General features: G+C 50.6%; 2 protein-coding genes across 10 annotated transcripts in view; one reads left to right on the top strand and one right to left on the bottom strand.

Annotated features, from left to right (window-relative positions):
• SNED1 (sushi, nidogen and EGF like domains 1) overlaps positions 1 to 13,422 on the top strand; it is an 88,917-nt gene extending 75,495 nt beyond the window's left edge. For 4 of the 5 annotated variants that reach the window (XM_068544075.1, XM_068544076.1, XM_068544077.1 and 1 more), the window contains 5 exons: positions 774 to 890; positions 1,569 to 1,659; positions 9,354 to 9,434; positions 10,332 to 10,369; positions 12,153 to 13,422. In XM_068544075.1, the coding sequence (XP_068400176.1) occupies positions 774 to 890; positions 1,569 to 1,659; positions 9,354 to 9,434; positions 10,332 to 10,368 (326 nt within the window). In that variant the 3' untranslated portion in view covers position 10,369; positions 12,153 to 13,422. The remainder of the gene's footprint in view (positions 1 to 773; positions 891 to 1,568; positions 1,660 to 9,353; positions 9,435 to 10,331; positions 10,370 to 12,152) is intronic. The other variant, XM_068544074.1, reaches the window with a different exon arrangement.
• The window catches only part of MTERF4 (mitochondrial transcription termination factor 4), a 49,558-nt gene extending 28,661 nt beyond the window's left edge, over positions 1 to 20,897 (bottom strand). Inside the window, exons 1-5 of one of the 5 annotated variants that reach the window (XM_068544081.1) lie at positions 20,824 to 20,897; positions 19,170 to 19,653; positions 17,295 to 17,479; positions 16,226 to 16,775; positions 8,749 to 9,010 (exon numbers count right to left, since the gene is read on the bottom strand). In XM_068544081.1, the coding sequence (XP_068400182.1) occupies positions 16,266 to 16,775; positions 17,295 to 17,479; positions 19,170 to 19,653; positions 20,824 to 20,844 (1,200 nt within the window). In that variant the 5' untranslated portion in view covers positions 20,845 to 20,897 and the 3' untranslated portion in view covers positions 8,749 to 9,010; positions 16,226 to 16,265. Of the gene's footprint in view, positions 1 to 8,748; positions 9,011 to 13,489; positions 16,776 to 17,294; positions 17,480 to 19,169; positions 19,654 to 20,823 lie in introns of those variants that run through there. The other 4 variants (XM_068544082.1, XM_068544080.1, XM_068544083.1 and 1 more) reach the window with 4 other exon arrangements.
• Positions 20,898 to 21,903: the final 1,006 nt, after the last annotated feature.

The raw sequence follows: 21,903 nt of genomic DNA, 5'->3' as shown, positions 1-21,903 counted from the left end.
CAAAATGTTAATAAACCTCCCCCCACGAGGTGGTTGCCGAGGAGGGGGGAAGGGGGAAGGGCTGGATTAGGTGTGGAGGGGGTATTGGAAGTGGTGGCATATGCACGATTCTTATTCTTTTGTGTTTCTCAGTTTTTTAAGAGTTAAAAATGAAACCAGCTATCTTGCAAAGCTTTAAAAAAAAAAAAAAAGGACAGTGGACTCTAAGGGGGGAGGGACAGGTCTGCCCCTCCCAGGCAGCACCACTGACCAACCCGCCTCCAGCTCCCGCAGTGCGGAAGGCAGACAGCGGCCCAGGGGGCACAGACGCCAGCAGAGTCCTGCACAGAGGCTGCCTGGGGCTGGGGCTGGGGACACACAGGCGGCTCGGGGACAGGCGCTGGAGGATGAGGAGGGCTCTCTAGGGTTGGCCTCTGTGTTCCAAGTAGAAGAAGCCCTGTGCAGCGGGGCAAAGTCAGCAGAAGTGTGGGGCAGGGGGCACAGGCCAGGGCAGAGCGGGCAGTCTCTCCCAAAGGCGACCAGAGTGCAGCCATGACCTAAGCTGTGAGCCGAGGCTCCTCTGCCTTGTGACGACGGCTCAGCACCGAGAGCCCTCCCGCTCTCCCTCGAGGTAACGGGGTCAGGGCTGAGCACACTGAGGCCAGTCTTCTGCCTCTGCTCTCTGACCACCCCTAGGGCCCACTGGTGTTGGGGGCAGCAAGAGGCAGCAACCTGGGAACGCTATCAGGCCTTCCCGTGGGGCCCCGAGACTAACCGCTCGTGGCCGTTCACAGGTGCCCCTGGGAACTGTTCAGAAAACCCCTGTCAGAACGGAGGCACCTGTGTGCCTGGTGAGGATGCCCGCAGCTGTGAGTGCAGCCCGGGGTTCAAAGGCAGACACTGTGAGCTTGGTAAGTTTGGGGCCGCTCCCCTCGCCTGCTGGGGTCACTGGGGCTGGGGCCTGGCCTCGACACGCTTGTGACGGCAGGCTCCGATGGGACCACTGGCCCCAGGGGGGTTTGCCGCAAGGACCTCCAGCCATGAGGTGCCGGGACAGGGGCCTGGCCACGGTGCCCCAGACCTCCAAGCGTCCAGGGAGGGAGGCTGGCAGGCAGTGAGCCGCCAGGCCTCCCACTGCCCCGAAGCGCCAGGGTGAAAGGTGCTGCCCAGATAACTGGGGGGTCTGGGACAGTCACAGGGACCCAGCGACAGCTGCTCCACAGGGAGGGGGGGAGGATGGGGCTCTTCTCGCCTGGGGACCAAACAAGGCGGTGGGAGGGAAAAGGGCCACGGGCCTGCCTCTGACTTCCGGGCTGAGGACGAGAGGCTCGTGGACAGAAGTTCCCACGTGAGCCACACAGCCCTGAGCCTGCCAGACCCAGAGCCTCCGACCAGCCCCGAGGGAAGCCAGCCTGCAGGCTTCCAGGACCCCCACCCAGAGCAGCACCCGCAGTCGCTCAGCAGCCCCAGGGACAGGGCCGCCAGCCTGGGAAGTGGCTGGGCAGAACCCCGGACCTACAGTGGCTGCAGGAAGAGGGCAACCATGGCCTCGAGCTCCTTGTAAGCGACGGCCCTTTTCTCTGTGCCAGCAGCCTGCAGAAAGGTGCCCCAGCCCTGCACACGGCTGTTCTCGGAGACAAAGTCCTTTCCGGTCTGGGAAGGAGGCATCTGTCACCACGTGTAAGTCCCTCCCCTCCGCCTTCACCACGTGTGTAGCACGTTCCTGACCCTCAGATGCTTCCGCCCTGTCCGCACAGGCCCCTGAGGTCTAGTAGTCACAGCATGGAAGGGGCTTGCTTTGACCACCCACCCCCTCCATGCGACAAGTTAGGAAACTGAGGCAAAAGGGCTGAAAAACTTGCCTAAGGCTGTGCAGCTGGGAGCAGAGCCACATGAGGCCTAGAAGCGGGATCCCCTGCTCCTGCCCTCGGGCCTTCCTTCCCCTAGAGGCGGGATCCCCTGCTCCTGCCCTCGGGCCTTCCTTCCCCTAGAGGCGGGATCCCCTGCTCCTGCCCTCGGGCCTTCCTTCCCCTAGAGGCGGGAACCCCTGCTCCTGCCCTCGGGCCTTCCTTCCCCTAGAGGCGGGATCCCCTGCTCCTGCCCTCGGGCCTTCCTTCCCCTAGAGGCGGGAACCCCTGCTCCTGCCCTCGGGCCTTCCTTCCCCTAGAGGCGGGATCCCCTGCTCCTGCCCTCGGGCCTTCCTTCCCCTAGAGGCGGGATCCCCTGCTCCTGCCCTCGGGCCTTCCTTCCCCTAGAGGCGGGAACCCCTGCTCCTGCCCTCGGGCCTTCCTTCCCCTAGAGGCGGGATCCCCTGCTCCTGCCCTCGGGCCTTCCTTCCCCTAGAGGCGGGATCCCCTGCTCCTGCCCTCGGGCCTTCCTTCCCCTAGAGGCGGGATCCCCTGCTCCTGCCCTTGGGCCTTCCTTCCCCTAGAGGCGGGATCCCCTGCTCCTGCCCTCGGGCCTTCCTTCCCGGGATGGCAGGGCACGCGGAGAGGACGTGCCCCTCCCCTTCTCAGCACAGGAGACCTCGAGTCTTGGTTCTGCCGTGAGTTCCCGACACAGCCCTGGGCAAGGCACTCATGCCTCAGTTTCCCCATCTGTAAGACGGGCTGAGGAGGGAGTCTGCCGAGCCCACCTCTTAGCACCTTTCTTGCTAACACTCTTGACTCCATGGGTCATACTTACAACCTACTTTGTCCACAAATACGGACGAGCACCTCCCGTGTGCCAGGCGTGGTTCGGAACACTCGGCACACATCAGCGAGCCGAACGGGCCAAAGTCTTGCCCTGGGAGTCCTGACGTTCTAGCTGAGGGAGTCACAGTACACAAGAAGCACGAGTTTGTCCTGCAGTGTTTTAAATGGTGGCAAGCGCTAAAGGAGGATGGAAGAAAGGAATTCGCAGGGCCAGGAGAGCCAGGGCCGGGGCGCAGGAGGGGGTGGCAGCAGCATTCGGCAGGGTGTCAGGGGAAGCCTCATGGAGAAGATGACATGACCAGACACGGGCGGGCGGAGATATCTGAGGGAAGAATGGCCCAGTCAGAGTGTATCTGTTGCCAAGGCCCTGAAATCAGGAGCCTGCCCGCCCGTCTAAGGAGCAGGAAGGCCAGCAGGGCTGGAGCCGAGCGAGCGAGGGGGCGTGGAGGGTGGGCCTTGGAAACCCATGGAAGGACCTGCATGTGTCCTCTGGGAAGTGGGGAGCTACTGAAGGACACTGAGCTGAAGTGACACCTGACATGTTTAAAGATCACTGGGATGGGATGTAGGAAGGCAAGACAGAAGGCTTGACTTGAGCCTGGACATGAAGCCAGCGTGACACGCAGCAGGGACACACCAGAGGCACTGAGCTGCACTGGGACTTGGGAACCCAGGTTTACAGGCCCCTGAATTTGGACTTTGTGGAATGGCACTCCAGAGCCCCTGCACCTGCATCTTCCAACTGTGTTAGTTACATCAGCGCCTGGGGCGACCACCAAGTACCTGACTGGGAGAGCCCTGCACGTGCCCATAGCGTTCCACCCAGTGCTTTCAACCTGTTGCATCTGAAAGGGACTTCCTTGTATTTAGCATTTGCGAGGGTCTTGCCATACATCCAGTCTGACATCTCTGGTTTTTATTGGGGTGTTTAGACCATTTACATGTTAATAAAATGACTGATGTGATTGGGTTTAAATCTAACATATTGTTTTCTATCTGTCCCATCTTATCTTTGTTACTTTCTCTTTTCCTGCCTACTTTTGGATTATTTTTTAGGATTCTATTTTACCTGTACTGTTGGCTCACTGATATACTTCTTTGGTTTATTTTCTTTAGTGGCTGCTCTGGGATTTAAAATATGCATCTTCAGCTGATCACAATATACCTTGAATTACAACACAACTTCAGTATCATGGAAGACATGCAACAGCAAGCTTCTACTTCCCCTTTCTATCACTGCCAGACGTTTTACTTCCACATATGCTATGAACGACACCGTGTGTTACTTTTGCTCTCAACAGACAATTATCTTTTTTAAAAATGTTGAGAGTATAAAGTCTTTTGTAGGGACTTACACGTCTACCGTTTCCAGCGCTCTTCATGCCTTCGTGCAGATCTAAGATTCCATCTGGTACCATTTACCTTGGCCTAAAGAGCTCACTGTAACATTTCTTATAGGGCAGGTCTGCTGGTGATGAATTCCCTTTGCTTCTGTTTGTCTGAAAAGGCTTTTATTTCACCTTCATTTTCAAAAGACACATTTGCTGAACACAGAAGTTTTGGTTGATAATTGTGGTTTCTTCAAATTTCAGCACTTCAAAGAGGTCATTCCTTTGTCTTCTGGCTTGCAGTTTCAGATGGGAAAACTTCAGTCACTCTTATTCTTGTTCCCCTATATGTAACGTGGTCCCCATCACCTGTGGCTTGCTTTTACGTTTTCTCTTTATTACTGTTTTTTGGGAAATTTAATTATGATGTGCTTTGGTAGGTTATGTACATGTGTCTTTACTCTCTGGAGTTTGTTAAGCTTCACCTCTGTGGTTTTAGCTTTCATCAAATTTGGAAAATTTTAGCCATTACTTCTTCAAACACTTTTTCTATGCATCCATTTCTCTCCTTCTTTTGGGACTCCAATTAAGCACGTATTAGACTGATATTGTCCCACAGGTCACTGAGGCGCTTTTCCTTTTTTTCACTCTTTTTTCTTTACTTTGTTTTGGATAGATTGTATTGCTATGCCTTCAATTTCACTGATCTTTTCTTCTGCAGTGTCTAACCTACCATTAATCCCATTCAGCAAAATTTTCATTTCAGATATTGTGGCTTTTTGTTTTGTTTTGTTTTGGCTGTGCTGGGTCTTCGTTGTCGTGCACAGGCTTTCTCTGGTTGCGGCGAGCGGGGCTACTCTTTGTTGCGGTGCATGGGCTTCTCACTGCGGTGGCTTCTCGTCGCAGAGCATGGGCTCTAGGCGTGCGGGCTTCAGTAGTTGTGGCACATGGGCTCAGTAGTTGTGGCTCATGGGCTCTAGAGCGCAGGCTCAGTAGTTCTGGCATATGGGCTTAGCTGCTCCACAGCATGTGGGATCTTCCCAGACCAGGGATTGAACCTGTGTCCCCTGCATTGGCAGGCGGATTCTTAACCACTGCGCCACCAGGGAAGTCCCAGATATTGTGTTTTATCATCTCCAGAAGTTCCATTTAGTTCTTTCTTTGAGCCTCCACTTCTCTCATTATGTTTATATTTTCCTTTACATCACTGAACGTGTACAGCAAATTTATAACAGATGTCTGCTATTTCAGTTATTGCTCTCATTTCTGGGTGTTTTTCTATTCGATTTTTTTCCTGTTTATGGGCCACATTTTCTTGACTCTTTGTACGACTGATACTCTTGTAATTTTTTTGTTGGGATGTTAGACATTATAAACTTTATGGTACAGACTGTTGGAATTTTTTTTTTTTTGGCATTCTTTTCAAGAATGTCTGTTTTTGTTTTATTTTTGTTTTTAATTTTTTTATTGAAGTAAAGTTGCTTTACAATATTGCATTAGTTTCACGTGTACAGCATAGTGATTCAGTTTTTTGGGTTTTTTGGTTTGGTTTTTTGTTTGTTTTGCAGATTACATTCCACTACAGGTTATTACAAGATATTGGGCATAATTTCCTGTGCTATACAGTAAATCCCTGTTGCTTATCTATTTTATGTATAGTAGTTTGTATCTGTTAATCCCATACTCCCAATTTATCCCTCCCCCTGTCACCTCTCCCCTTTGGTAACCATAAGTTTTCTATGTCTGTGAGTCTGTTTCTGTTTGGTATATAGATGCATTTGTATTATTTTTTAGATTCCACATATAAATGATATCGTATAGTATTTGTCTTTCACACTTCACTAAGCATAATATTCCCTAGGTCCATCCATGTTGCTGCAGATGGGAATATTTCATTCTTTTTTATGGCTGAGTAATATTCTGTTGTATATATGTACCACAACCTCTTAAGCCAGTCGTCTGTCGATGGGCACTTGGGTTGTTTCCAAGTCTTGGCTATTATAAATAGTGCTGCTATGAACATTGGGGTTCATGTATCTTTTTGAATTAGTGTTTTCCTTTTTTCTGGATATATACCCAGGAGTGGGATTGCTAGATCACGTGGTAACTCTATTTTTAGTATTTTAAGGAACCTCCATACTGTTCTCCAAAGTGGCTGCACCAATTTACATTCCCACCAACAGTGTATGAAGGTTCCCTTTTTTCCAAACCCTCTCCAGCGTTTACTATTTGTAGACTTTTTGATGATAGCAATTCTGATTGGTGTGAGGTGATACCTCATTGTGGTTCTGATTTGCATTTCTCTAATAATTAGCGATGTTGAGCATGTTTTCATGTGCCTGTTAGCCATCCGTATGTCCTCTTTGGGAAAATGTTTATTTATGTCTTCTGCCCAGTTTTAGATTGGGTTGTTTGTCTTTTTGTTGTTGAGTTGTATGAGCTGTTTGTATGTTTTGGAAATTAAGCCCTTGTTAGTCACATTGTTTGCAAATATTTTCTCCCATTCCGTAGGTTGTCTTTTTGTTTTGTTGATCGTTTCCTTTGCCGTGCAAAAGCTTTTAAGTTTGACTAGGTCCCATTTGTTTATTTTTGCTTTTATTTCTTTTGCCTTGGGAGACTGATTTAAGAAAATACTGCTACAATTTATGTGAAAGATCGTTTTGCCTATGTCCTCTTCTAGGGGTTTTATGGTGTCACATCTTACGTTTAGGTCTTTAGACCTTTCTGAGTTTATTTTTGTATGTGGTGTGTGGGAATGTTCTAATTTCACTGATTTACATGTTAACTGTCCAGCTTTCCCAACACCACTTGTTAAAGAGACTGTCTTTTCGCCATTGTATATTCTTGCCTCCTTTTCAAAGACTAATTGACCATAGGTGTATGGGTTTATTTCTGGGCTCTCTATTCTGTTCCATTGATCTGTATGTCTGTTTTTGTGCCAATACTACACTGTTTCGATTACCGTAGTTTGGTAGTACAGTCTGAAGTCTGGAAGGGTTATACCTCCAGCTTTGTTCCTTTTTCTCAGGATTGCTTGGCAATTTGTGGTCTTTTGTGGTTCCATATAAACTTCAGGACTATTTGTTCTAGGTCTGTGACAAATGTCATAGCTGTGTTGATAAGGATTGCATTAAAATCTGTAGATTGCTTTGGATAGTACAGCCATTTTAATAATATTAATTCTTCCAATCCAAGAGCACGGGATATCTTTCCATGTCTTTGAATCATCTTCAGTTCCCTTAATCAATGTTTTAGTTTTCAGCATATAGGTATTTCACCTCCTTGGTTAACTTTATTCCTAGGGCTTTTTTAAAATGTAATTTTAAGCAGGATTTTTTTTTTTTTACTTTCTCTTTCTGATATTTCATTATTAGTGTAAAGAAGTGCAACAGATTTCTGTATATTAATCTTGCATCCTGCTACCTTGCTGAACTTACTTACTAGTTCTAACAGTTTTTGTGTGGCAACCTCAGTGTTCTCTATATAGAGTTATCTGCCATCTGCAAATAGTGACAGTTTTACCTCTTCCCTTCCAATTTAAATACCTTTTACTTCTTTTTCTTATCTGATTGCTGTGCCTAGGATTTCCAATACTACGTTGAATAGAAGTGGTGAGAGTGGGCATCCTTGTCCTGTTCCTTTGTTTTACTTCTGGTTTTTTGCTTTTTGCAAGGCAGTTTAGATGGATCCTTTTGAGGCCTGTTTTAGGGTGGCTTTAGCATAGCCTCTATTCTGGGGTTAATCCTGCCCCACTTTTAAGGCAAGCCCTTTCTCCTTTCTGGGGTTTCTATTTCTCTGGAACAGCCTACTATTAATCAAGATCTCTCCACTCTGGCTCTGGGAACTGTGCAGCTCCTCAGTAGTTCCTCGTTGCCCATCTTTACTCACCCTGTGCACACATAGCTTAATTTTCAAGGGGACCGCCCCCTCCAGATTTCTGGAGCTCTTCCTCTGCATAGCTCCCTCCTCTCCGTACTGACCCACAAATTTCAGCTTCCTCTGCCTCCCCAACTCCAATCTGTTTTGCCCACTCAGTGTAGCCACTGCTTGGATTCTCCCTAACCCACAACACAGTCCAAAAAAGTGCCTCCAGGCTGAATTCCAGGACCATCACAGAGCTCATCTTGTTCCCCTTCTCTCTGGGTCACCGTCTTGCACTGTCTTTTTTCTCACATCTGAAAAGACTTACTTCCTGGATCTTGTCCAGTTCTCCAGTTGTTCACATGTGGAAGTTAATTCCAGATCCTCTCACTGCCTGATGGTTGGCAATGGAAGTCTTAGCTAAGGCTTTAGACCCTAAGGACTCTCCTCGACTGAGCTCACGAGTTGGAGTTTTACCCACTGAACTCCCTGGATCTCTTTCAAACAGCTCCGACGTTTAAAAAGCTTTACCAAGAGTCAAACACTTTCTCACTCATTATCCTCTACAAACATGTGACAGAGGCAGTATAAGCAATTCCCATTTCATACAAAATGGAGGGTTCAGTTCCAGAGACGTGCTCAGAGTACACTAGTTAATAAGTGGGAGGCAGGGCTAGGCGTCAGGTCTCCTGTTCCACACTGCCCGCATCTAATGCCTGCATCTCCAAGGCTTCTCAAACTTCTCCATCAACTGCCCATAAGAGTGCAGTCACATTGTCTCAAGGCTTTGGAGCCAAGTAGCCTGCCTCAAGCAAGACATGTCTTTGAAATAGCACATTTTTTAAAAAATATTTATTTATTTATTTATTTATTTATTGGCTGCGTTGGGTCTTAGTTGGGGCACTCGGGGTCTTTCGTTGCGGCGTGCAGGCTCTTCACTGCAGTGCATAGGCTTTTTTCTAGTTGTGGTGCATGGGCTCATTCATTACTGGCGGCACGTGGGCTCGCCAGTCGTGGCGCGCGGGCTCCAGAGCGCATGGGCTCTGTAGTTGCAGCACGTGGGCTCAGTAGTTGCAGCGCGCCGGCTTAGTCGCCCTGCGGCATGCGGGATCTTAGTTCCCCGACCAGGGATCAAACCGGCGTCCCCTGCGTTGCAAGACAGATTCTTAACCACTGAACCACCAGGGGAGTCCCAGCACACTTTATCTCTTACTATATATCACTTTGTCAACACTCATCATAATGTACACTTAAAATGAGTGTATCTTATTTTATGTAAATTATACCTTGATAAAGTCATTTTTTTTTAATTACATGATTTTTATGTTGGACATTTTAATACATCCACAGGAGGTAAAGTTTTATTAGGAAAATAACAGCCCTTCCTCAGACACCTGTACAGTTACCTGGAGGTTCGTGTAGCCTAGGTGAAGGGGCTGGGCAACATTCTGCTCAGTTTCTGGCTTCACAGAGCCTTCTTGTGATGCAGGTATAAAAGAGTCTACAAAGTGCATCCAGACACCTGTTTCAAAGAGAGCTGCGAGAGCACGCGCGCCAGGACCCCAGACAGGTGCGTCCCAGGGAGGAGTCCCGTGCTGTGCCCTGCAGGTGGCCACAGGGTCACAGGGCCAGGGTGGCCCTGGTGACTGGGGCTGTGGGATGCCACAGGCCCATGGCTGAGCCAGGTTGCCAAGATGTGCAGCCCAGCTATATTAAGGAACTGTGTGCCCATATGTGTACGTGTGAGCACACACAGATGGGTATAGCTGGGCCTGGTAGGTGCTGGTAGGGGTCACAGAGTGGGTGCTGGGGAGGTTACATGGTGGGTGCTGGGAAGGTCACAGGGCAGGTGCTGGAGGGAGGTTGAGTGGTGGTGCTGGGGGGTCACTCTGGTTATGCACGTTCACACAGCATCTGGCACTAGTATTGGGAAGTGTTACTGACGGGTCCAATTATATAAATACAGTAAATCTCTATTTACTTTTTATTCACTCTCACCCAGGTTCTTTCCCCAAAGGGTTCAAGGTAGTCACAGAATTATTATATAATGCACTGCCTGAGTACAGACAACAGAGTCCAAACCTCAGTCACATTCTCCATAGACCAGTCACCACACGCACTGGGTCTTGCGTTTCTGAGTCCAGGAAAAACCCACCCTGCTGCCTTACCCGAGCGCATCACCTGTCTCCCATCGCCCATCCTCCACACCCCCTTTCACTCTCCATGACTCACACCCAGCCAGGCAGCCTTCCTCATCACTCCACGACTCCCACCCCAAGCCAGGTGGGCACACACAGACTCAAACGCTCATCTCTGTGTCAGCGTCTCACTACCACGCTCCCCAAACTGGAACACATGTGACCTACAGACAAGACAGGACCACAGCAGGCAGCCTGGGCCGAGGCAGCCGCAGAGTTACAGGGACACAGTTTCTTTTTAATAAACCACATTTCTCTAATTATTTCAGGAAACAGAGTAACAGTCCTACACTGAAGAGATCTTAAGGTACGTTCCCACAGCCAGCAGAGCTGCTGGGAAGTCTGAGGGACATCCCCCCAGCACTCGGCCCTCGGGAGGGCTGCTGTCTCCTTGTGGAGCTCTGAGAAGAAAGCTCAGTGTGTGCTCGGTGTCATAAGCTCAGACCAGAAGGCTTCAGAACTGCCTAAGGGGGTTAAAATGGGTGAGAAAAATACTACTTAAGGAAGGCCTCCCAATAGACATAAACTTGGTCTGATACATCGAATCCCACTCTATCTCAATGGGCAGAGAAACCCCTTCCCCGGTCATCAGCAATGGCAACGGAGGGGACGGGTGAGCTCTTAGAGAGGCCGAAGACCACCTGCACCCAGAGGGAGGTGGGACTGACGGGCTGCTGGGAGGGCAGGCGAGGGGGGACAGTGGGAGGGGCCTGGGATGCCAGAAGGCAGAGGAATTCTAGGAGTGCTTTCCAGACCCTGTAAATGGAAGTCCATTGAGAAAGGGTGTGCGGCCTTGATCACATAACTTTGGGTAAGTCCTGAGACTCTCTCACTGGGAGAGTGCCAATGAACACAGGCATCCTAAGCATTCAGAAACCCTGAAATGAAAACAACTTTCTAACGCTATTCTTGTTTAATCCAGCATTTCCCAACCTCTTGTGGCAAGTGAGCCCCATGTGACTCCCACCCCCTCACACGCACACTCTGTGGAAACCTTCACGGTAATTTGGAAGATCCTAGGCTAAGCCACAGAGACCCATCCACAGCCTGACACAATTTCTTATCAACGTGACGCACTGGGAATGAAAGAGGTATTCTGGCTGACCCAGGAGAGCTCACCACTCGAGCTCCATAAAGGAGCCCAGAAGCCCATCTTCCTGGCGGTGCAGGAGGGGAGTGAGACTCCTGGGTCCCAAGCAGCTTCACAAACAGGCTACATTTTTTTATATGGCTGAGGAGATGAAGAAAGAAATGTTGCTCAGAGACCTTTATAAACAACCAGAAGCAAAAGAGCTTCGCAGATATAGGCTGACACTAAAGCAGAATGTTCACCAACCAAGCAGGGAAAGCGGAGGCTGGGACCCACAGGTTGGGCAGCAGCACGTGAGCGAGAACGTGTGACCTCAGGCAGGCGTTCAGTTCCCATCAAAAGTCTCTGCGTTCAGGTCCCACCTAGTCAAAGGCATCACTCCCCCGCAACCCCCATGTACCCAAAACGTGCACTCCAAGGCCTGCAAGCAATTCACCACCCACAGATATAACTGGGGTGTGAAACATTTCTATTGCAGTAAGTCATCTGAAAGATGATATATATTTTTTTAACCTCGTTCAATGAATCAATTTCTATAAAAACAAATCAGAAACCCTCAATTGTTAAATTATCAAATACTGGCTTTTAGGATACCCATGCTTAAGACAATGGAGAAAACACAAATAAGCAGGAAACATTCACACAACACACACATCCAAGAACAAAGTGCAAGAATTCATTCAGTCGAGAGAGGCCAGGGACAGCCCATGCCTTCAGAGAAAAGATCCAAGGCGTCACCAAATGAGGGGGGTTGCAGCCTGCAGATTTCAAATTTAAGCTGCAATGCTACCCACATGTCCCCAACACTGGGGGGGTATAGTCAGTCCTCCACGAGCCTGCCCCCCAGCACCCACTGCCATGTCACAGGGAACAAACTTCACAGTTCTGATGTGGCAAGCGCTTCGGGTCCTCCGGGGCAGCAACCTGGGAGCCGCCGCCGTAAAGAGGAACGGCTACCACTATCCTCCTCCTCACGCCCCGGTCTGTTTTCTCTTCTAAGGATCAGGATGCTCTTGTTACGCTCCATCCACCTCACGAGTTTCTAAAGCCCAGGAAGACGAGGTCTGAAATTGGATTGAAACAAGGTCCTGGCTGGAGTCAGTGCCCTGAGCGGCTTCTCTCCTCTGGCCTCTGGCAGACAGACGGCCAGGCCAGGCAAGCACCAGCCACCTCCTCGCCCAGCCACAACCAGGGAGACCTCCGGGACAGAACCCACATCTGACATACCCCAGGCTGCGGTCTCCTAGGGGGCGGCCTGCACCGCGGTGAATGCGCACCCACGGCGCACACGTTAGCCCTGGGTGGCAAGGCTGTCCGCCAGGAATGCTTCTGCAGCCTTCAGAAACCAGTTCTCAGATTCCGAGGTCAGAGAAAGAATTCTCCCTTTGAGAGCCAGCAACAGAATTGAGGAGGAACTGCTATCAACAGCTTCCGAAGCAGAGACGGTGGGGCTGGGAGGACGGGGCAGCGATGAGGCCACACTGGAAGCGCTTCGCCCGGCCCTCCTCCGCCAGCAGATGATTCTCGCTGATCGTTCGCAGGCTTAGTGCTCCATCACGTGGACCAGCTGACTCGGAGGGCCGAAGCGGTAACACTAAGACGGAGTCAGACACCTGCAACCTTTGCTGTAAAGGTCAGACAGTACTTCTGGCTTTGAGGACCCTATGGTCTCTGTGGCAGTGACTCAGCTCTGCAGCTGCAGCACAAATGCAGCCAACAGACGTGTGACTCACCAGGCGTGGCTGGGTTCCAATAAAACTTTATTTACAAGAACAGGCAGGGCCGAGTTGGCCCGTGCGCCACGCTGGGTTAGCCCCTGGTCTTTGAGGTCACAGGCTTTGGCCTATCCCCTGGATGACAAGTCCCACCAAGGCACCAAAGACCTCAAGGGCTTCACGGAAACCTCAAGGGTTTCAAACCCCACTTGGAAAGCCAAGGCAGCACCTCTACCAAGTACAGTGAGGGCTCGTCCCACAAGCCTAAATGCGACGCTGGTGAAGGTTTCTCTTAGTCCAGCACTCAGGTAACGCTGTGTGGGGGGGCTATCAGGTAGTAAGCACCGTGTTCCACACGCTCCTCCTTCACACACAGATCGCCGCGTCATCCTGCCACCCCTGCTCTCTAGCACGCTTCTAAGCAGTGCTCGCTTCTCCCTGCAAATGAGGTGAAAAGCAGACAAGCCAACCCCACGTCCGGTGTGCTGAACATCTGAGCAGCTGAGCCAGACGGAACTCAAGCCGCCGTGCGTCTCCCACCGACTCTGCCCCCAGTCAGCATCACAGCCACAGAAAGGGGCTCTTCCTTTCATCTTCCATAAAAAAAATTTTTTTTACAGAGTTATATTTTAGGCTTTTTATTTTTATTAAAGTTTTGTGTGCATATGTCTGTGTATTATGCATTCTGTCATTTTCAGCAAGGAGGAAGAGTCATTTCGAGAAGTCTCTACGGTGCTCCAGAAGGTCCCCAGTCTCCAAGGCCCACCTGGAGAAGACGGCTGAGTGCAGTGCAGGGGCTCTGACACTGGCAGAATCGAGAGAACCACATACATAAACACGTCCTGCTGACTCTGCTGTGGCACTGGGACCTGTCACTGTGCAACTGTGTAAGCTACGGCGTCATGAGCAAACAGCAAGATCAAGTGATATCACTGGAAAGAAGACGAACCCCTCTACCGCCACGTCAATGACCTCAAGCCCCTCAGCCACGAGGCAAATGTAACGCGTTCCAGTCTTCAGCTTGGAAGCCCTTGTTTCTACAAGGAACAGTCTGCTGCCTCCTGAGCTTGGTGCTGCGTTTTCTTATGATTAACCCATTTTGATGTTTTATAAGTTAAACATCTAGTAAAAGACTTCCTGATGCTACAGGAATTATAATTCATCCTTGAAACATTACAAATGAGCCACTGCTTTTTTCCACACGGCTCCTTCTTAAAACTCTAACGTCTTCCTTGGAGATACTCAAGGTCCACCCCAAAAAATTAGCAGAAGTGGAATCAAAAAATTGTCAGGGGCATACACATTTCTGTGTCGAAATGAAAGGAGCAATCCCGAGTTGCCGAGTCAGCCTTGTGCTAATCAAAGCTTGGATCAACTAACCACGTCACCGAGCTTAGATCTAAGATCCTGTTAGTCCCGCCTGGGGAACACAAGAGCAGCACCCTAGGTCCCCGGGACGGTGCCGCCACCCGGAGGCCACAGAACACACGAGGAAATGGAAACTGAAATCTCTGTACTTTCAAATAATTCTGCCCACGGCCAAGAAAGACAGTGAAGACAAAACCTCCCTTTTCCCGCTGCACGAGGACCGACACGGGTGCAAATGAGGAACGCTCCGTGCCACCCTGCTGCTCACCCACCAGCCACCCCAACAGGCAAGGGCTCCACCCGGTGTCAGCCAACCTCCAGCACCTTCCCTGCGCTGGAACTCCTGCCACTGCCCAACGACTGCCACCGGTGTCGGACTCACGTGTGGAGGGACTCAATGAGCTACTGTTCTTTTGCAAAAAAATGTCTTTCTCTTTGCAGTCATGCTCGAATATGAGCCTGGAGAAAGCAAAAGCATCTACACCTCAGTAAATGCAGCTCCAATCTACCCACAGTAAAACACAGCTCAAATCTACCAACAGCATCCCAGTACAGAGGAGAAAGGAACTCTCTTAAAAAATCAGCTATGTACTTTACTTTTAAATAAAAGAGAAACAAATGTAAGCCCATTTAAAATCTTAAGTCCTCACGAATCAGCACAGTCGCATTTCGCTAAACGAGGCCTTAGAGCCGCGTCCGAGCCTTGGCACTGCTGATCTTCGGGCTGGCTCACCCTGTCGTGGGCCTGTGCTGTGACTGCAGGATGTTTAGCAGCCGCCCGGGCCTCGACCCACTAGACCCCAACTGCACACCCTCCTGGTCCTAACAACCCGATGGGAAATGTCCCCAGATGTTGCTAGGTGTTCCCTGGTGTCAAGATCACCCCCAGGTGAGAACCGCTGACAGGACTTACGTGGTCTCTGCGAGAAAAACGAGGCCAAGCACCGGGAGTCTCATGTGTAGCTGTTAAAATGCTGTGAAGACCTGAGTTTTGGGCACATCACCAAAAATGTCTTCTGCAGCATCAATCCTGTGCCAGCTCCCCCCAAGAAAGGAATCTCCAGGACCTTCTAGGAATCACCCATCTCCCCACCCCTCACAGAGCTCACGCCATCAGGGCTGTACCTCTACCTCAGAGATGACCCCTGGCTTACATCCAAGTCCACTCCCCAACCCCAACTCTTCAGGTCGCTCCTCAGACCCACTGGCCTCCCCAAGGGGCCTTCCACCACCTCTGGTGTCACGGAGAGCTCCCTGAAATGAAACCAAGCCCAGACCTGCGGCCCTGGCTCCAGGTCAGAACTCCACGGACGCCAAAGACGTCAGGCCTGGACGCAAGCCCCTGGGCCTGAGCTGGTGTGAAGGCAAACTCCACCAGCGGTCAGGGTCAGGGCCAGCGGTCAGGGTCAGGGCCCGCTCTTCTCAAAGAGGCAAAAAGTGCCCCGACGTGGGGCTGGCGGTAAGAAGCTGTGCAGAGCAAAACCATACATCACTAATCAACCTCCTTTTACTCTGCTGTACAATGACTGCAATTACGAAACAATAAGATATTTTTGAACTAAAAACCTGAGTATTTTTGTGGAAAACCTGCTCCTTGTTTTCATAAAATAAAATGCTGTGATATACTAAAAGCTCACTGTCTTCTCAGAACTCTTTGTCACGAGAAGGATGTAAAATGACTCCTGAACCAGAAGAAACAGCCCCCACTGTCACGGGACTGTCACCAACACAGATGGGAGAGAAAAAGTAAGACCAAACGTCGCGGTGTTGAGCCCCCCGACCTTAGAGGCGCAAAGTCGGCCTTTTATTCAGTACGGAGCAGGGCCCTCCCCCCAGGACCTGACAGCAGATCAAACCAATGCATCTGCTTCTTAGTCTACTTCTCAGGTGATTTCCAATTAATTTTTCATCAAAAGACCAGTTTGAGAATGAAAAATAACCTGAGAAGATCCAAGTGAAGTTCCCAAAAGCTCTGAGAAAATTAAAATACCCTTTGATCTCGCTGGGCTCTTTTCACTCCAGTCCGTCCATCACGGCTCCCGCTCCTCCCCTTCCTCTGGCTCCTCCTCCTCCTCCTCCTCCTCCTCCAGACTTTCGTCGTCAGCCATACGGCCCTCAGACTCCTCCTCCTCCCGGGCCAAGAGTTTCTTAAAAACCTCAAACTCCTCAGCTGAAGAACAGGCTGTCTTGGCCAGAAACTCAGCTTCTGACACCCTGAGGATGTCCTTGAGTAAAGGGTTGGGGACCAGCGTCTGCCCCTTCTTGTCAGGGGTCTGGTACCGGCCCAGGCGCTCCAGGAACATGTGCCTCTCCTTGGTCTTGGTCATGGAGTACTGCAGGAAGTCGGTCTTCACCACGTCCACATGGTTAATCCCCATCCTGAAGTAGGCATACTGGAGACAGAGCGTGGTTAGGAAGCGCAGCTGCAGAAAGCTTTGTAGGCTCCTAAGGCACAGTGAACTGAACTGTCCAAAAGCACTCGGAGAGACCTGCCTCACTAGCGACGGCAGAACACTATGATCCCGACACCTGCATGATGGCTTTCAAAGCATTTTCAAATTCATGTCGAGAAAAATGCAGCAGAAAATAAAGGGCAGGAGGGAGAAATTAAGTTCTATTTCTCTTCATGGGGTAAGGAAAACTATGAGTATGGAAAAAATAGGCAAAAAATTCAGAAAACATCTAGGATTTGACCTAAGCCATCATAATTGTTACCAAAAAATTAGGACACCCTTCACAATTACGTTTCTAAGATCAACATGCAAAATAGATTCTAAAGATAGAAAGGTTCTAGCTATTTTTAAATTAAGTGTTCTAAGCAGAGGCCTCATTAGGATTCTAAGAATAGGCCTGGGTCATCCGTTATTAATGGCAGAAAAGTTGCAAAAGAGGTTTTACCTGTAGTAAAGAAGTGAAAGAACCAACACCGAACTCTCTTTGGCTGGTGCAAGCAAAGAGGGTCTAAGCCTTTCACCTCATCCACTCGCCCCGGCAAGTCAGCTAACCCTGACTACACTCGAAAACTTGCTGTTACTAATCACGCCATCAGTCATCCTCACCTGGAATTTGTATTCCAGTTCACCAGGGTCCTCCCGAAGAACACAGGGGCATCTGTGCAAAATCTCGGTGACTTGCTTTACCGTGAAAAGGCACTTCTCCTTGAGAACCCCGACGATGATCTCAATGTCCCGCTGACGCATGGTGAAAATTTCAGGGCAACAGTAAAGCACCCTCTTTAATTTCCCTGAAGAATGTAAAAAAGGGCAAGTACATAATTTTAGAATATTCCAGAAGCCCAAGTGGCCAACCACACCCAATTCAAGCCAGAATTTAAAAAACAAACAAGGATCCTCTCCTCCACAGAAGGAGTGGCAGCTTCAGATATGTCTTCCCAGACGCGTCGTGGAAATGGGATGGGCCAGAATGACGCATCTCCCCACTGATTCCCTCTCACTTCTCAGACTCCCCAACCCTCCCTCCTGGTATCAAGAGGCCTATTTCTGGCCTCACAGCTGAAAGGCACCTACTTCATATTCTAGGTCTCCTCTTGCCCTTCTCACCTAGAAAAGACTTTCACAGGGATTTACGGGAAAGCTCAGACAGTAAGATGGGATAGTAGCTTCCCCCATGTCGGGGCTTTGGGTTCATGTTTCCTTCTATAATAAAATAGTCCTTGAAATATTCACAACCAACATTCTTAAGACCTAGGAGCCTGAACTCAATGAAAAGGCGTTCCACAATAATAATTAATGTAATAATAACAACAAGAATCATGATGCACAACCACAGAGACTGATGATCTCCTGGTTAGTGGGTGACCATATATTTTATCCACACTAAGGCGCTTCTGAGTGACAGAGTCCCTATTAGTAACTGCATTAGGATAACTGGTATAAACTGAGACTCTCCCAGGCAAATCAGGGCATATGGTCTTCCTACAGGTAACTGAGTAAAGTTTAGTACCTAGAAACTTAGAACCACTTATTTAAACTGTTAATTAAAATCTTCCTAACAGGAGAGTCAGTCAGTGTCTTGATAAAACGTGTCAGGAATGAATTTCAGGAATTTAGTCTTCATCTTTGCAGCTTAAGGCCACGCTGAGCTTGTTAATTTATTGATATAACCACTGCATGTAAGGTGCTAAGTTTAGCTTTTTAGATTATACTGCGATAGGTAATCTGTTAAGAGAAACACACACCACTATCTTTTGCTCATCTTCTAGAGAAGGAGGCCGTAAAGATCCTCTGAAATCTGAATTCCCAAACCTTTTCTCCCCCTCCCCTACCCCCGACAATATTTTACCAGCAAGAGTCAAGAATACACAAGAGTGGCATTCCTCTGGTCAAAGCGGGCAGGGATCCTAGGAGACACTCACAGCCCCCCCACCCCACCCCACAGAAGGCCCGTAAAGAGATCCAGTGAACTTCTAGGGCTCCCGGGGCGCGAATCCTGTGGGGGTGGGGATGGTGGCTCCTTTTGCCTTCACTCCACCAGTGTCCCAGGGATCTGGGCAGATCTCACATTCCACAGTAAATCGAGACACCTGACTGGACTCCAGGCCTCTACAGGGAACTCTGTAAGTCTCTCTGGCTTCCCATCACACAGACACAAAGCACTAAGCCCACCCCAAGTCAACTTGAGCATCAAAGGGCACATACATGCACATAAACCAACACCACATGCCCAGCGCCGTTCTAGATGCCAGAGCCCCTACAGTGAACACGCCAGACACGCGCCTCGGTCGGTCACTCAGTCCCCCTCCCTCCTGCGATGCCCTCTGCAGAGCTCACTCTGCTTCCTCACCCCCAAGCCAAATCACACTCTCCTCTCAAGGGCCTTTCCCCCAGAAACCTCCCTGAATCCATCTCATCAGGCTATTCGTTCCCCATCTCTGACTCCTCAGCACTATATATAAAAGCTACACCTTCTCATACCTTCTCCAAGCCCCAGCTTTCGCAGGTAACTGGAGCGCTTCTTCATTTGCATGATAGGCAGTTTCAGTAACTGAGGACTTCTCTTGAAGGCCACACACACAGGCTCTGGATTCAGACCCAGGAGTATTAATTCTGAAATGATGTCCAGCAACTGCTGGGGGTGGGTACCTGGCTGTATACTGAGCAGTTCGTTAACATGGACGTCACTGAAACCCATGTCCAGGAGGGAACTGACGATCTTCCCTCGCTCCACAGCCGTCCTCTGCTTCTCAAGGAGGCACTGAGTCAGCCCCGTCCTGTGCTCTGGTTCTTGTGCGCACTTCTGGGGTTCAACAAAGGGTGACTCCCCGAGGCCCCCCCCGCTGGAGACCGTTGTCAGTTTACGCAGCAAAAGAGCAGTCGTCCTCTTCTGCTCTCCAAGCTGAGCAGTCTGCCTAGCAATAAGGGACCAGGTGAGGGGGATCAGGCGGTGCCAAGCCGAGACCTGCAAGACACAGCCCCCAAAGGGAATTAATTCCTCACCACTCCCACGTCATGGACACCTCGGGATTTCTGAGCCAGGGTATTCAGTGCCTTGGTCCTACACAAACATAAGTTTTTATAAGCAACCCGCAAAGTCATACCTGAACTTAAAAAGCCTACCGAGAAGGACGTTCGCGTACAGAGAACAGAGAACTGCAGGAGCACAGAGATGAGCTATTGCTGCTGTAACTGAGGAGCCAGGGAGAAGGAGGGACAGGGGAGAACTGTTTCCAGGCCACCAGGTGAAGTATGGGGGGGCGGGTTTCCTCCACCTTTTCAGTGCCTGGGGTGGGGGGCCTGCAAATTTAACTGAAAGATTAACAGGCAGAAAAAAAAAAGTTTACTTATATGCATATGGTGGCTACAAGCGCTGGCTCCCTAACTGGCTAGAGTTAGGGGCTAACTTGAGCAAAGGGGTGGTGGGCTCCTAGGCGAACAAATGGGAGCCCAGAAAGTCTGTGACAGTGTTTGTTTATGTAGATACACGTGGTCTTCCCTCTCTTTTTTCCTTCATGGCCGTAAAGCTCCCGAGGAGAAAGGATCTGCGGCGCCCTCGCTCCCAGAAGGTTCTGCTTTTAGCGCGATAAGGGCCGCTCCAAGAAGGCTTCTTTCTGTAGCTGCTGAATCTCAAATGTCTTTAACTTAACGTAATTTCCGTGCCAACTCTGGGGGTCCAAGTTGGTACCCACACCTGAAAAATCTGGACCTCACACAAGTCTCCAGATTCACTACTTACATTCATTCCACAAAAGAAATCCCAGTAACCTGCAGGCAAACTACACAGAATTCCCGTTGACTTCGGAACTCTCCAGGGTTCAGGTTGGCGCGTAACGAACGAGGCCCACATCCCCAGGCACTCAACCGCCCTTCACGGCCCGCCCCAAAGCCTCCCCCGCGCCCTCGGCCGCCGCGCCCCCGCCAGCCAGTCAAGTCCACCCGCTCGCTGCTCCCGCCTCCCGCTCTCGCCCTGTCTGGGGTCCACTCGCGGGGTCGGCCCAGCGCCGGCGGGGGGAAAGTGGGATAAAGCCGCACTGACGGAGCGGAGAGCACCGCAGATCAGGGTGCGGCACCAGGTCGGCGTGCGCCGACCTCTACGACCCGCCAGGAGCCCCTGCTCGCGGTTCCCCCTCACCTGCCAGCCCAACGCAGCCATAACGCGGAGACAGCGGCAGCGCCGCTGACGCCGGAAGCAGCCGTCTCCCCGGTCCGCCGCTTCCGCCCTCCGGGTCCTCCGCTTCCGTCCTCCGGGTCCGTCGCTTCCGCTCTCCCCCTCGCCAGCGCGAAGGCGCGGGAAGCAGTTCCGCCCAGCCCTTGTCCGCAGGCGTCCGGCGCTGGGTCGGTTTCTGGGGCTTGGCGCCGCCCGCCGCTTGCCGCCCACCGGCACCGTGGGCGCGGAGACCGCGGCTTCTCTGCTTGGTGCCTACGCTGCCCGGGTTTCCGCTTTCTAGAGCTCTCGGCTAGCGCAACAAATGAACAGCTCCTTCCCCATGCGTTCGCTTCTCATTACCTTAAAATTCCTCTGAAGAGTGGAGGTGAGAGGAAACTATAACCTCGCTCAAACCGGCCACCGCCCCGCGGTCCAGCAGTAACCTCCCCGGAGAAAGCAGGGTCCTTCCCAAAGCAGGTTCACGTTGGGGTAGAGACCGGGCGGTCTGAGTCAAAGGGAGCCGGTCCCAGATAAAGTTATTTGGTGTGGAATCTGCATTCAATATGAATATTAGTGACAAGTTGAAATGGTAGTGGAGCGATCGGTTCAGGCATGCAAAATGGAGTCTGGCGGCCATGGAGGACCTGGTCTCAGCCACTCTGCACCGCTGAGAACGTGAGCTTTGAACTGTTCCAGACCCAGGGACACCCCCAGCCTATTCAGAACAGCACCTGCCAGCTGCAACCTTCTGGTCTCAAGGTCTCCCCTGATGACCATGCAACCATTTCAGACCCCAACCAATCCTTATTTGGCAAACACCCTTACTTCTTTTCATTTTATTTATTTATTTATTTATTTTTATTTATTTATTTTTGGCTGTGTTGGGTCTTCGTTTCTGTGCGAGGGCTTTCTCTAGTTGTGGTAAGCGGGGGCCCCTCACTGTCGCGGCCCCTCCCGTTGTGGGGCACAGGCTCCAGACGCACAGGCCCAGCAGTTGTGGCTCACGGGCCCAGTCTCTCCGCGGCACGCGGGATCTTCCCAGACCAGGGCTCGAACCCGTGTCCC

Source organism: Eschrichtius robustus, chromosome 5 (assembly GCF_028021215.1).
Source record: "Eschrichtius robustus isolate mEscRob2 chromosome 5, mEscRob2.pri, whole genome shotgun sequence".
Classification (NCBI taxonomy): Eukaryota; Metazoa; Chordata; class Mammalia; order Artiodactyla; family Eschrichtiidae; genus Eschrichtius; species Eschrichtius robustus.
The sequence above is the reverse complement of the archived record's forward strand: the minus strand, read 5'-3'. Positions and strand labels throughout refer to the sequence as shown.